The sequence below is a fragment of the Cynocephalus volans genome, chromosome 2 (assembly GCF_027409185.1).
Source record: "Cynocephalus volans isolate mCynVol1 chromosome 2, mCynVol1.pri, whole genome shotgun sequence".
NCBI classification, from domain to species: Eukaryota; Metazoa; Chordata; class Mammalia; order Dermoptera; family Cynocephalidae; genus Cynocephalus; species Cynocephalus volans.
In genome coordinates, this window is record NC_084461.1 from 172,601,822 (window position 1) to 172,615,988 (window position 14,167).

Here is a 14,167-nt window from a genome sequence, read left to right on the forward strand (position 1 = left end):
GTGATTTGAGGAAGGGCAAAATAAAAGAAAACACGTGGATAAAGACTCTCCACCCAGTAGTAGGGAGCAGCTCATACCCAGGGGCTGGAGAACGCAGGAAAGAGTTGCATCTACTTTATTCTGTCCACACTTAGATATTTATAGAGCTCATATGTCAAGATCTTTACACAGTGAATACATTAGCCTCTGGCCCATCCCTCTCCTACTAGATACTTCTGTGTGCACCCTGCTTAGCCCCTGGAACACAAAGATATCAAACACAGTGGCCACACCAGACCGTGGTGCAGTGTCTGTCCTGCAGGAGAGACACCTGGGCTGCCCTCGGCACCTGCAGCCCAGGAGAGGTCCCAGCCTATGGCCTCATCCAGTGAGGCCCCCAGACTTATCTCATGTAAGAGCTACAACCCCTGTCACCCCTTCCATGTCAACTGGATACTGGGCCAGCCCCAGCCCAGAGGAGGTGCTGCCACAGGAGCCGGGCTCAGGCCTGGGGTCTGAGGGCGGGGGGCGCAGAGTAGCGCTGGCGGGCGTGCTTCTCGCAGTACAGCTCGTCCCCCACCCAGAAGTGCCCGCGCATCTTCAGATTCAGCCCACAGTCTGCGCAGGTGTAGCAGCTGGGGTGGCGGTACCGCCCCTCCTGGATGCGCACGGCCTGGTTCCTGCAGGGGATGGAGAGGTGTGAGCCTCAGGGACAGGAGCACCAGGGATAAAGCCACCATTCCCAGGGCAACTGATCCCAGGCCAGAAACTTCTCAGAAACTTCACTCTCCAAGGTTCCCCTCAGGAATCTCACTTGGACAGCCCCCAAACACACACATACACCGCTACAACCACGAGGACCACTAACCACAAAAAAAATCACTCTTCCCCCCGTGAAGACTCATAACTCTGGCCCACGTCTCCTGGATTTTTGTAAAACAGTAGTTCTCAAAGTGTGGTCCCAGGTCCCAGGACCACCAGCATCAGCATCACCCGGGGACAAGTTAGAAATGCAAATTCTCAGGACCACTGACCTGAAGAGGAAACTCCGGGCATGGAACCTAGCCGTCTGCCCTGCATTTAACAAGCCGTGGAAGGGCCTCTGATGTGGGCTCCTTTGAGAACCACTTCAGCACATGTGCCTGATCTCTGCACAGCAGGGGGAACGGATAGTATCCCATCGTGCAGATGGAACAGTCTGAAGCCCAGAGAGGTGAAGGGATTTGCCTAAAGTCAGTTGCCTGACCCTCAGCACTGCGTACCTAACAAATGTACCTGGGGGCCTTTCAGCAATCTTGCAGACCGTGTAGCTGTCTTATAAGCCACCCACTGAGAAAAACAAACCTGCTCTGGAAAATCCAGCCTGTTCCAAAGGGGGTGAGCAAAGGAAAAGCAAGATTTTCCAGGAGGAGGTGCCTCACCTGGAGACAGATCTCATCTCCAGAGCCACTGAGAGTAGAAATCAAAAGCAGTAGTGTTTCCTGTAGCTCTGGGCAGGGGAGGGGAGTGACAGCTTCTAAGCAAGCCGCAAATAATTCACAGCAAAGCCACCGCGGCAGTGCTTTCCTCGGCATCCCTGACTGGTGGCCCGATGCCTGCCCCTCGTGGGCCCAGCCTCTCCTGAGAGTACCCAGTGCCCCTGCCCCCCAGGCTGTGCCCCGCCTCCCTGGGCCTCCCATACTCACGCAATGCTGGTGCCACACTTCTCGCAGGTATGGAGCTTGGGAGGGGCGGCCAGGACCCTGGAGGTGGGCAGGGAGGACTCGGAGCTCAGCGAGCTGGGCAGGAAGGCAGGCGTGCCACCTGGAGGGGGAGCAGACAGATGTGAGTGCTCACCCACCTGCACACGCCAGCTCTGAGGAGACCTGCAGAAGGCACACTCACAAGTGGCCCTCTAAAGTAACACTGAGTGTGAGGGTGGGTCAGGAGGGAGGAAGGCAACCGTGCCAGACCCCTGGCTGAGGCTGGCCGAGGGCACGAAGCACATCCAAAGCCAGGTTTGCTCTCCCCAGGTGGCCTGGGGCTGCCAGGCTCAGCGTCTGACACGTCAGGCAAAGCAGACATTCTCGCCCTGTGATCCAGCAATAACGATGTGAACAGGTAGTGATAATGCCAGGTTACCCCAGCACCACGCCACTTCTGTGCAGTCTTCAAAGGGCTGTTACACGCATGACTGCATCTGAGCTGTCGAACAATGCTAAGATGAAGCGCGGAGCTACTGGGCAGCTCCTGTTGCTGCTGGCAGCTCAGGACGCTGAGGCACCCACAGCAAAGTCACCCTCTGTCTGCACTCTCCTTCCCACCACCGCCCTGCCTGTGTCCTCTCCTGGGCCTCAGGGTCATGATGGGCTGATGTGCACCAAACCTTCTCACCCTGACCCCCATGCCTCTGTGACACCCCTGGGAACCAAACATCAGGGTTGAAACCAGCCACCAGGTTGGTCACTCAAATGCCTCCTGCCGGTTGGTCCCATTGCCTCCTCTTCCTCTCTCCCTTGGACAGGGCAGTGCCTCCTCCTCACTGTTCTAAAGAGTATCCGCCTGTAAGAACCCCTGCAGCAGCGTCCACGTCCTCAGGAGCTAGCTAGGCCTGCTGGCCCCAATAAACAGGGTTCCCCAAGGGCAGATGTGGGGTCATGGCCACCATCGATCCCCACACTCTGCACACTTACGGTTTCTTGGACGGGTGCAGTCAGTGTCTGTCAAATGAATAACTGAATGGCTGGCAAGAGCCCACCTGCTCATTTTGGCATCTCACTTGGCACCATTATTTAACCGACTCTCCTGGGTTGGGGGTCTCTTCATCCTGTTCTCGAGGCCCTCTCCACAGGGACATCACCTCCCTGCTGCCCTCCATGCTGCCAGGACTGATATTCCCTCACTGCCACACCCAGAAGCCCTCTGGCTGCCAGCCCCAAATTCCACATTCCACGGTGCTCCCTGCCCCCATCCTAAAGCCATCTGTCTGACTCTTTTCGGGGACCAAGTCAAATCCCTCTTCCTCCCAGAAGCCCTCCCTGGAGACCCAGACCTGAGGGCTCCACCACCCACTACCTTCTGGGTGCACACCTGGGGCCCCAGACCAGACTGTAAGCTCCTGGAGGGCAGAGACTGTGACTCTCCTCTGTGCCTAGTCCTGCAATGAGAACCTCACAAGCACTTAGGAAATACTCGGATAACACAAAATCCGCATGACCAGGTCAGCTAAATTGCATTGCCTTGGGAGACCCGGAGTAAGCCAGCAGTCACATCTGCCTGCCGTGAAAACTGTTATTACCCTTTTACTTAGAGGCAGCCATCACAGCGCCAGAAAGCCATAGAGATTAGGGGACTGTCCTTCCGCCTCTCCCCTTTGATTTCTCCCCCTTCTCCTGATTATAAAATGCGAAGGCCCGCTGGCCCTCTTCGGCACACATTTTCAAGGCTACCTGATCTATGTGTCTCCCCGGTTGCTATCATTATATTGGCTCAATAAATGTTTGCCATGTGTATTTGGCCAACAACTAGTTCATTAAGGGTCCAGTTAGGGTTCCAGATGTCCAGGGGGACCTCCTTGCCCTGCCCAAGCCTCCCAGAGCCTCACCTCTCTCCTCAGCCTCCAGGGCTTCCTGCAAGAGCCGAAAGGAGCTGGACTGCCGGGGTGCCACCCGCCCCTCCCGATTTTCCTGCAGCATCTTGAAGACTTCCGAGTCCTCTTCCAGGAGGTGGCTTCCCCCTTCTGAGTCTGCACTGTGGAGATGGGAGGCAGCCAGGAATCAGGGTCCCCATGATGGGAACCCCCCCAATGCTCTTGGGGAGGCCAGTCTCCCTCCTGTCCCTCCCAGGCCCTCCAACATCCCACCTGACCCTCCAGGGCCTGCTGGTACCTGAACCGGGGGCTGGAGGAACGGGGGCCCGGGGAGGACGGCAGTACCAGCACAGCCGAGTCGCCAGCGCGGCCAAGGCCAGCCTGGGGGGAGGAGAGCGGCCGGGGAGGAGTCAGCGGCCCAGCCTCTGGCCAGCACACCCGGGTGGGCCGCCAAGCCCCGCTGTTCCCGAGCCTGACACCAGAGGGCTCTCGGGCCTCGCTGACCAGCCGATCATCCCCCCCAAGTGGCCATCACCCTGCCCCTGCCCTCGGAGCCACGTTCCAGAAGGGGAAGGCAGTCAGCACCCAGCTATGAAGGAGCGTCGGTTCTGCCAGGGGCCGGGCAGGGGGCGGAAGGAAGACACCAGGTGACACCTAAGCACAGACACCCCTCGGTGCACATTCCTCTCTGTGAAGTCATGCCATGCAGTTTCAAAGATGTTGTGCATTGGGGCCTGGCTCTGAGCCGGCGGGACAAGCAGCGACGAAGCGAGCCGACACTTTGCCGGAGAGGAAACAGAAACACAAGGGAGCAGGGCAGGGGCCCAGACCCCCTGGGAGTCAGGCCCCACCTGTCACAGGCCCTCTCTCCTAAGAGGGCCGGGATCTGGGCTGAGCAGCCTCCCCCCCTGCCCTGGGAGGTCTGGCCCTGCCTGCCGTGGCGCTTTGGGATGCTTTGGTAAAACACTCCACATGTAAAGGGACTGAGTGTCTGTGGTCAAAGTGTCAGCCTCAGCCACCTGGGGACTCAGAGGCAGGGCTGGGACTCCAAGCCCGAGCTCCTGCACAGCCATCTGTGGTCAACTGAAGGACTGTGAGATCATTTCCTCAGGTACTCAAGAAGGTGTCACATCTGCAGACAGGCCAGCATGTGCCCTGCAAGAGGCACTGGCCCAGGGGTGAGGGAGGGCTGACATCAGCCCAGGCTTCCTTCACAAGCCAAGTCCTCCTTCCAGGCAGAGGGAAAGACACTTTTTTCACTTGGCATCTGCTCACCAAGGCCTGTGCCTACCTGGAGCGGGTAACTTATAGTTTCCAGAACGGCACCGTACAGGCTGGTGTTGTCCTACACCCCAGGCTCTCTGCAGCCTCAGCCAGCTCAGGAGCCAGCTGCAAGGCCATGGCAGCTCTGCACCTCCAGGCCACAGTCTCTTCCCTGCAGAAGCTCTGTCTCCTCCCTGTCTCCCAGGCAGCTGGGCACCCAGACCATGACAGAAGAGCCTTTCAACTGCAAGTCCAGGAAGGCTGCTCCCTCTCACCTGCCCGTCAAGACCTTGTCTGTAGTCAACACCTCCAAATGTGTTCTGGGGAACACAAGCATGTTCAGAAGTGGCGGGGAGTTGGGGGTGAGAAGCCAGGAGAAATTCTGCAGTTAGACAAGTTTAGGAATTTAACAAAATCAAATGTGTTTCTTTCTCATGGGACTTAGAGCCTTTAAGATGCTCAAGTGTACAGTGACTCTCAAGAGGGCGCAGTGGGACCCTGTGACTCCCACACCCACCAGACCACAGCCTCATTTGTAGGCCAGAATGTAAGCTCTGTAGGAATTTCTGTTTTTCCACTAACGCAGCCCAGGGCCTAGAAGGGTGTCTGACACAAAGCAGCTGCTCGGTAGATATTTGTCGAAGGAGTGCCCAGAGTCCTTGGGGTCAGAGAAGAGAACTCAGAGCATCTAGTTGACTTGAGGCCCCAAGAGAAGAAGAGGGGCTTGTCAGGGTCACATAGCAGAGGTGGGACTACCCCAGGTGTCCCCGCCACCCAGCCAGACTCCTCTTTATACCACACAAGGACTTGTTAAAGCACGGATTGCTACCCCGCACCTCCGCCCAGCTCAGCAGGTCTAGGCTGGGGCCTGAGACTTTGCATGTCTGACAAGTTCTCAGGACTTGCTGCTGGTTTGAGAACCGCTCCTCTGTGCCACCCCACATCCCACTTTTGCCCCGGGTTGGGGACACCATCAGGAAGGAGCCCCTCCAAAGTCTCGCCCTTGAGCACCGTGGTCCTGCTGAGACTTTCCTCCCGTGGACCACCATGTGGTGGAGGGGGCGGGGAGAGAAGGAGCCCAGGAAGGTTGTCCCCAGGAGGCTTAGCTGACGGCAGCCCTAGGCCAAGTCCTAAACCCTACCCCGTCCTACCTCCAACGTCCAGCAAAATTCCTGACAAAGCCTTCTCAGGCCACTCCAGCCCACACTCACCCTCCCTCCCAGAACGCCTCCTGCTTTTATAATTAATACCACACTGCTTGCTGCTTAATTGTTCCAAAACTGCTTTGCATGTTTGTCTTATCTCCACAACTACATCTTAAATTCTTTAAAGACAGGGATCTCACAGAATACATCTCTGTGCTCACAGCGCCCGGCTGGCCACCGGGCGGGCACACAGTGGGTCACCAGGGAGCCCCTCCTGGGCAGCCCCCCAAGGCTCCTACTCCTTCCTTCTCCAGAGCCCCCAGTCTCTGGTACCCTCCCCCAGCCACCCCAAAGGCCCTGCTCTCTGGAATGCAGAACCACCCAGAGCCTGGAGTCCAGCAGCTGGTCCTCATCCCCTTCACCCCAAAGGCTGGACGTGCCCCACCACTCTGCCCCCATCAGCTGCAGCCTGGGCCTGTTGGCTGCGTGGCTCCCCACCCCTGCCCTTGCCGAGGAAAAATACCACTGTGGGGGAGGGACTAGGCTGTCACAAGGGACAGTGGGACCCGGGTGGAAGGGAGTCCAGGGAAGAAGGGGAGTGAGGGGCAGGCAGAGGAGGAGCCAAGTATAGCTTGAGACAGAGCCACGGTCCCACTGGGGGTTCTCTGGGCTGAGACAGAGGAGGAAGGGGGGGTAGGGGATGGGGGTCGGGGGCAGGCATGGGGCTGGGAACAGGGAGGAATGTGTTCAAGAGATGCAGCCAGAGCCGAAAGGGAACCACCCCAACAACAGCAACAAAACTATTTCAGCCCTGGCCCAAGAGAAACACGCTGAGAAAGGAGGGGGCCGGCAGGAACAGAGAGGGCAGGCGGGGCAGGGAGGAGGTGGCCAGAAGGAGCACAAGAGTTGGATGGGCCATGGGCACGGACTGGGCAGGGCTGGGGCATGGCGCATGCGGCCCCCACCAGGAGCACTGGCCTCCCTTGCTCAGGAGAGGAGCGCGCCTGTCGCTAGGAGATGGAGGCACTGGCTGCCAGGTGGGACCAGCGCCCGCAGCCCCAGGGGCACCACTGGCAACCAGGAGGCTCTCCTGTTTCTCTGGTTCTCTCCTCCCCCCAGGCAGCCTCACCTGTCGGCTTCTGGGACGGCCCCCATAGGATGAGCGGTCAGCAGCGGAGAGGCCTGGAGAGTGCGCCAGGCTCTGCACACTGGAAGGGGGAAATGGACAGTGTGTGTGCCAGGGGCCCCAGCCAGCCTGCCCCAGGGAGGAGGGTGCCCCCAGGGTCCCCTACACACAGCTACTGAGCTTCCTCAGGGCTGTGCTCACCTGCGGCTGATGGCTGTCTCTCCTGTGAGGGCCTGCGGGCTGCTGGGGGGTGATGTGGGGAAGGGGCTGCCTGGCCGGGGGCTGAGGGAGGCCGGGCTGGAGTAGGAAGACCTCAGGGAGGACTGGCTGTCAGTGTGCGTCCTCACGGAGCCCTGGGGAGAGAGGGACACCAGGAAGAGCTGGGCTGCTGCACCCTGACCACCCTGTCCTCTGGCCGCAGCCTTCAGGGCCAGGCACACAGGGTGGGCAGGTGGGGGGTGCTCCCGTCCAGAAGGCCCTGGCTTACCTGGAAGCGAGTCACAGGCACTTCCAAAGAGCTCTCCCCGTTGGTCTGCCCGGGAGAGGCAGCCCGAGACCTGAGGAGGTCACAGAGAGAAGAGAGAGTCACAGGGCCCTGGCCCCCCACCCTGCAAGTGGCTGACACTGTTCCCAAACTTGGTTCTCAACACTAGTAAAGCATCCAGAATTTGGACAGCGGGTTGTCAACTTTGAACTTTGCCAAATGCAAAACAAACAACTATCATCCGTAGCCACTGTTGTTTCTTAAAAGAAAGTTTAGCACCAAAAAGTAGAAAGAACATAATTTCAGCAAAAAGTTCAATAAATTCTATTTTATTAGAAACTCCTCACATTGTCCCCTCTCCCCTTTTTCCTCATTTCATCCAGACTTTGTCACTGGTCAGCATCAGTCTGTAGATAAGTTTGGGGGAAGATTGCAGATTTCATATAAATAACCCTTTATATTTTAACCCACGGAGAAGCTAAAGCCAGGGAAGGAAGTGAGTTGCCCAGAATCTTGAAGGCTGCCAGTGGCTGGTTCACTCACCCAGTGACTGCCACTCTCCCCACCACAGGCTTGTCCCCTGACAGCTCTGCCACTGATGGCCAGAGTACCTCTGAGAGGGTCACGCACAGTCCCTTTCTTGGGCTTTCCCCCCATTAAATGAAGGGTAGAACCGGCCCCCTTTCCTGCTAGGTGGGCAACGGAAGGACCTGGAGAGCCAGGGCGACGAGCAGGCCCAGCTCCCTGCCAAAAACAGCAGCCAGCCAGAGGGGATCCCCCTCGAGTCCTCTGGGACCCCCTGCCAAAGCCCTTCCCAGTGGAGCAGGCTGTAGCCTTGAACAGGAGGTCCCTGGAGGGGCAGGAGCTGACTGAGGGTGAGGAGAGAGCCTGCTACACCATTCCCAGGTGTTACATGGTTCCTGGACGTCTGGCCACTTCTACAGAGGTAGGTCAGCAGGAATCTCAGCCTCCCAGGGACAGGTGTGGGGTCAGAGGAGGGGATCGTGGCTCGGGTTCCAGCCCAGAGCCCTGTGACTGGTCCCAGGGCTTCTGAATGCCAGAGAGGTGTCCTTGGGGGCTAGGAGGGGTGAGAAGGGGGCTCGGCAAGAGAAAGAAGAGACCTAGAGCCTTGGCTTGCCCGGTGTGGAGCTGGAGGCCTGGGATAAGCGGCCACCTCATAGTAAGTGACTGTGTCAGCAGTTCCCCGCCCACCCCCGCCCCAGGCTGCAGCCTCCTGTAGATTTTGGTCCCATTCCCAGATGCCATGAGGTACTCTCCACCCTCCTCCTCCAGGTCCCACTCCTGCAAACACTCAGGGGCCAGAGAGGCATGAAGGGAGGCAGCTTCTGCAGTTCCATGGGGCAGGGCAGGGCAGCTGGGTGACAGGACCAGGAGAAAGCCTGGAGAGAATCCAGCAGGGGTGGTGGCCCAGAAGCAGGAGGTATCCGACTCAGGTCCAGGCACTCCCAAAGGGCTCTCCTAACTGGAGGATCCCCCAGCATTCCTGGTCTGTGACTCACTGCGATGCCCCACCCAGGGGAGCCACCTGTTCCCCCCACAACCCTGGTCTCCAGGCTCAAAAACCCACAAGCCCAAGCCCAGGAATCCCCCTTCACCAGCAGGGCCCAGAGGGGTGATGGGGAAGGACGGATGGGCTCTATAAGGAATGAGGCCCGAGACTCCCCACCACAAATGGGGACCTAAACAAAGGCCATCTCCTCCTGGTGGCAGGGGTCCTGGAGACTCACCTAGGACACACCTTCCCCAGAAGTTTCCCCTCTCCAACCCACTTCATGCCCACACCCTGTACACTGCATGCTCTGGGGAACCAGTCAAACCCGGGCTTCTAGGTGGCTGGTGCCAGCTTGCCCTGCCCAGCCTGTGGCTGCATGCCCAGCCTGGTGCCCACCTTCACCCAGCCAGCCACAGAGACCCTTCAGCCCACCCTGCTTCCCTCTTCCCTGCTGCAGGGCCCCAGGAAGCCCAAGCTGGGGCTGAGCACTAGGCTGCGGGCAGGGGTGAGGGCGGCTGCCATGGCAGTGGGCTGGCAGAGGGGAGGGAGAAGGCCAGCAGGCCTGGGAGAGACAGACAGCCTACCGGTCCAGCTGCAGCCGCAGAGGCGAGGGGCTCTGACGGATCTTGCTCTGGGCCTCGGCGTGAAGCATGCCCTCTGCGCTCTCCCCGTTGATGGCCACGATGATGTCGCCAGGCCGGAGATCAGCAGCCTTGGCCTTGCCCTGCTCAGTTACCTGTAGGAGATAAGGAGCAGGTGAGTCTGAGCACCCATGCTGGGACAGTGGTGCACTCAGGGGAGGGCTGGCAGCAAGGGGACCTCCCTCTCTGCTGCCCAAGAAACACAGAAGTGGGCTTGACCTAGGCTGGCCTGCACCCCCCTAACGCTCCTCTCCCTGCCCATCGTGGCCCAGCTAGTCAGTTAATCCCCTCCAAAACCTCCAGGGGAGCCTCTCAAAGAATGCACAATGGCTGAATTTCAGGAACCGGGCTTAGAAATACTTTTGCGTAGAGAGCCCTGCCCGTGCAGATCACACCATGCAGGTGGCTGCCTGCTCACAGCCTCCACGCAAACACTCCCCAGCCGGGGCCCAACCCGGTCAAGAGGAAACTGCCAAGGACTCAAGGGGCTTTTGTTCTGGTAACCCCCCCCCCAAAAAAAATGGCTGCCAGCAGGTGTGGGGTCAGTGACCCAGGAGAAAGGAGCAGGCTCTGTCCTTGGCCAGCTCCCTGTCACTCCCTGGAAGCCTGTTCCTGAAGTGGCCACCACATCCCCATGGCAGCAGGGCCCCGGCCCTCCCCAGTCCAACACTGCCAGCAGCAAGCCTCTGGCTCCTGGACGAGAAATGACTGGGGTGTGTGGGGACCGGCTGCACAGAGCAGACCTAACTTTTGAGATGATTTTCTGGGACCTGCCCTTACCTTGGTCACCATGATGGGTGTGTGGAAATCCCTACCCCCTGTGATGCGGAAGCCCCAGGGCGCTGGCCCGACCACATCCACCGTCAGCACCATACCTGAGGAAGAGAGGACCAAGGGCTGCCCACCCTGAGAAACACTGCAAGATGGCGGGACAGAGGCGGGGAGGGGGTGAAGACGTGACTAACTCCCTCCCGCACCCCTGCGTTCCACTTCCCCCCACCCTGAGAAGCCATGACTCTGAGTTTCCCTTCCCGTGGAGACCAGCAGCTCCAAGGCAGCGGCAGTTGGGCGGCCAGATGGGCTGGCTGGAGAGCGGGTGGGCAGAGCTGGCAGGTGGTAGGAGACGTCAGCATTTCCTCTCTCTCCCCTCCTCCACCACCAGGGCTAAGTCCCACAAGTGCTTCCTGTCCCCAAAACCGACAGTATGAGATACTTCCTCCCCACCCTGGGGGAGAGCAGGGCTCTGGGAATAGGAGTGATGGTGCTAGGAATGGGCACCCCCACAGACTGTGCGAGCATTTGGCCAGGTGTGGAGCTGGCCGGGTTGAGGCCAGGTCTTTAGAGGGGCCTCCCGGCAGTGTGTTTAAGATGGGCAAGACAGGGCTTCCCACCTCCCCAGGGGCCTGCTGCCTTCTGAACAGCCCCAGCAAGGAAGCCAGAGCGCATCTGCCACGCTGGGCACACCCACCCCTGGTGCCAGCCGGCAGGGAGAGCCGACTGATGCTGCCTGCCAGCTGGGGTGACAGGTCTCCTATCCACAGCCCCCTCCGCTAGGTAAGGGAGTGTCCTTGCAGACCATGCCCTTATAGGATTTCCTGAGCCTCTAGTTCTGAAGTCAGGGGCCAACTCAGGCAGGAAGCGGCAGTGCCAAGTTGATTGTCACCCTGCCCAGCACCCAGCCCAGGGCTGCCCCTGGGGAGGTCCAGAGTCTGCAAGTGCTGTGGAATCTACCAAGAACACCAGGGCTCTGGGCAGAGGGCGCCCTGGCCAACGGGTCTGCCCGCCCCATGTCCCGCCAGTCGGCTTCTCCTGTGGTCCAGGCCTGACCTCTGTGCCTCCTCAGGCCCAGGGCCGGCGCTGGCGGCTCACAGACTCCCTGAGATTCCCAGACCTTTGAGCCGGCGGGTGAACTCCGCGCTGCGGGCGCCGTGGGGAGGTGCCCAGCCCGTCGGCCCTGCTCTCCCACTTCTGGAGCCTTCTTAGCTCCAAGGCCAAAGTGCCCGGCCGGCCGGCGGGGGCTGGCGGGGGGCGCCTCGCCGAGGCGGGTCTCGGGGACAGGGGCTGCGGGCGGAGCGCCGCGGGCCGCGCCGAGGGTGCGCAGGTGGGCGCGCTCACCTGGCTGCAGCTCACCTGTCGGGCTGCGCTGCCGGACCGGGAGGGGAGGGAAGGGATGGACGGAGGGAGGGCGAGGAGGCGCCGCCGCTTCCGCCGCCGTCTGCCCGACTCTGGGGAGAGCCCGCCCGGGGCTCCGGGACCTGCCTCCGCCCATGTGATCCCGGGGCCGCCCCTGCCACCGCCCCTGCCCCGGGAAGCCGCCGCCTCCGCGCTGCCGAGCCCGGGCGCTGCTACCTGGCCCGCGCCCCGCCGGGGGAATGGGAGGCCAGACCCTCCCCAGAGCACCCCCAGGCCGCGGTCGTCCTCCCCAGGTGCCCGCCTTCTCCGGACCGCCCCTGAGTGCAGGGGACAGGCTTCCAGTGACAGGCCTCGTGTCCCCCTCAGCGGACCGCTGAGGCTGCCGCCCCCTGAAGCTGGCCGGCCGCGCCCTACACCCTTCGAGGGGCCCTTGTGCACGGGCTGGGGGAGGCTAGCTCGGGGTGTCTGCGGCCCGCTGGCTCCACCGCCGGCTCCCGGCTCCCACCCTCGCGCAGATGCAACCTGGACACCCCCAAGTCCCAAACCAGGGCCGCCCCTCTGCCCCCCTCAGTTCCCTTCTTGAACGGCCGCGGGCTTGGCGGGGGCCTGGGACGGCTGCAGAGTTTCCTGCTTGAGCTGCCTGCAAGTCTGTTCCTCCCCCTGCAACTCGCCAGCACCCAGAGGGGCTGAAGAGGGGCTCCTGGCTGGGGGGGCACCGGCATCCTCCCCGGTGATGCCATTCACCAGCTGCCCTCACCTCAGCCTCTCTGCTGGCCTGCTTGGGGGGCCCGTCCCCAACCACCACTGCTGGCCTTGCCCCTCCCCCCACAACCACCCAGGCTCTAGGGATGAGAAGAGGACAGCTCAGGAGGGGGCCCCAGGTGCCTCCTTCCAGGTGCCATCTGGCCAATGGTTCCCCCAGAGCCATAGCTGGGAACACCCACCCCAGGGACCTCAGAGCCACCTTCTTGCTTTCCTGCTGTCTTGACCTCACATCCGCTGCCAGGTCAGTCTGTTTGCAGGGGAGCACACCTGTGGGCACAGTTGTAACTTGCCTGCCTCAGGTGTGAGTCATTCCCGAGTTCCCTCTGTGAGGAGTGCCCTCACCACCCCCCTCACCCACCCAGGTCTCAGGTCTCACCCTCCTTGAACTCACAGTCCAGCCTGGTGCCCGCCCCTGCCCACAGACTCTATGTGGTTGTGTAAGTTGCTCTCCCACTGACTAATCCCATGCCTCCTGGCACGGCCACTTGGCCTGATGCACCTGTTCTACCTCCCCAGCTGGACTGGAAGCCCCTTGAGGGAGCAGGAAACTGCAGGTGGGGCAAGCACAGCGTTGGGGTCACACACACCTAGCCTCAAATGCCACATCTGCCTTAGAGTTGTGTGACCTTGGGCAATTTCCACAGCTCCTCTGGACCTCAGTATCCTCGTGTATAAAATGGGAATAATGCATAACTTACCCTCCAGTTGTGCAGATTGCTGTCACATAGGCAAAGCCCAAGGATTGCAAACAGGTGTAAACAGAGGCCCTGCCACACATGGGGAGTGCGGATGGGGAGCGGAAGTGAAGGAAGGGAAATACATCCACTCAATCATTCAGGCAATATTCATTCAACAAATAAGTACCGACTGTGTGTGCGTGTGTGTGCGCGCGCACATGTCCCAGGCACTGTGCTAGGCTCTGGGGATGGAGCAGTGGCCCAACCAAAACCCATCCTGTCCTCAGAGGACCCCTCCTGTGTGTTTTGGATAGTCTCTAGAAACATCTACAGGTAATCTAGAGGTTTTCTGCTCTGTGGGTTGTGCAGTGACAAAACCCAACACAAAGACAATTCAGCTGGCCAGGGCATGACTCCATGGCACAGAAGGGAATACTATCCTGCTCTAAGTGACGCCTGGCTCTGGGTAAGTCAAGTAAGTCACTCATCTCACCTCTCTAAAGGGGTGAGCCATCCCCAGTGGCCTCTGATCCTTCCTTCACCTCCCCCTCATGCCAAGTCAAGGCACAGAAGTGGTCATCTTACAGGCAGGGCCCTGGTGGCAGGCAGCCCGGGGGCGTAGGGTTTGTTTGCTGCGGGAGGTTCCAGGGCCCCATCAAAGAGAGAGAGTGGATTTGGTTTCTGCCGCAGGGGAAAAATTGTCAATGCTGATAAGCTTTATGAGGGCATCAGGGAATGTGTGCAAAAGGAGCTAGGATAAGAGAATCATGAACGGGCCAGCGGGGCCCTGAAGAATGGTCATTTCCAGTCCAAGGTGGGCTGGACCTGCCAACTTAGAACCAGACCGTGCCAAGGACTGGCGTGGATGGAATG

General features: G+C 60.1%; 1 protein-coding gene across 1 annotated transcript; it reads right to left on the reverse strand.

Moving 5' to 3' along the window:
• Window positions 1-101: 101 nt before the first annotated feature.
• Window positions 102-11,883, reverse strand: PDLIM2 (PDZ and LIM domain 2). The gene is made up of 10 exons (XM_063087252.1): window positions 11,850-11,883; window positions 10,500-10,594; window positions 9,663-9,814; window positions 7,569-7,638; window positions 7,283-7,434; window positions 7,085-7,163; window positions 3,846-3,928; window positions 3,563-3,708; window positions 1,665-1,782; window positions 102-659 (listed from the first exon to the last, which is right to left on the reverse strand). The coding sequence occupies exons 2-10, from the start codon at window positions 10,590-10,592 to the stop codon at window positions 482-484; spliced, it is 1,071 nt and encodes a 356-aa protein (XP_062943322.1). The 5' UTR covers window positions 10,593-10,594; window positions 11,850-11,883; the 3' UTR covers window positions 102-481.
• Window positions 11,884-14,167: the final 2,284 nt, after the last annotated feature.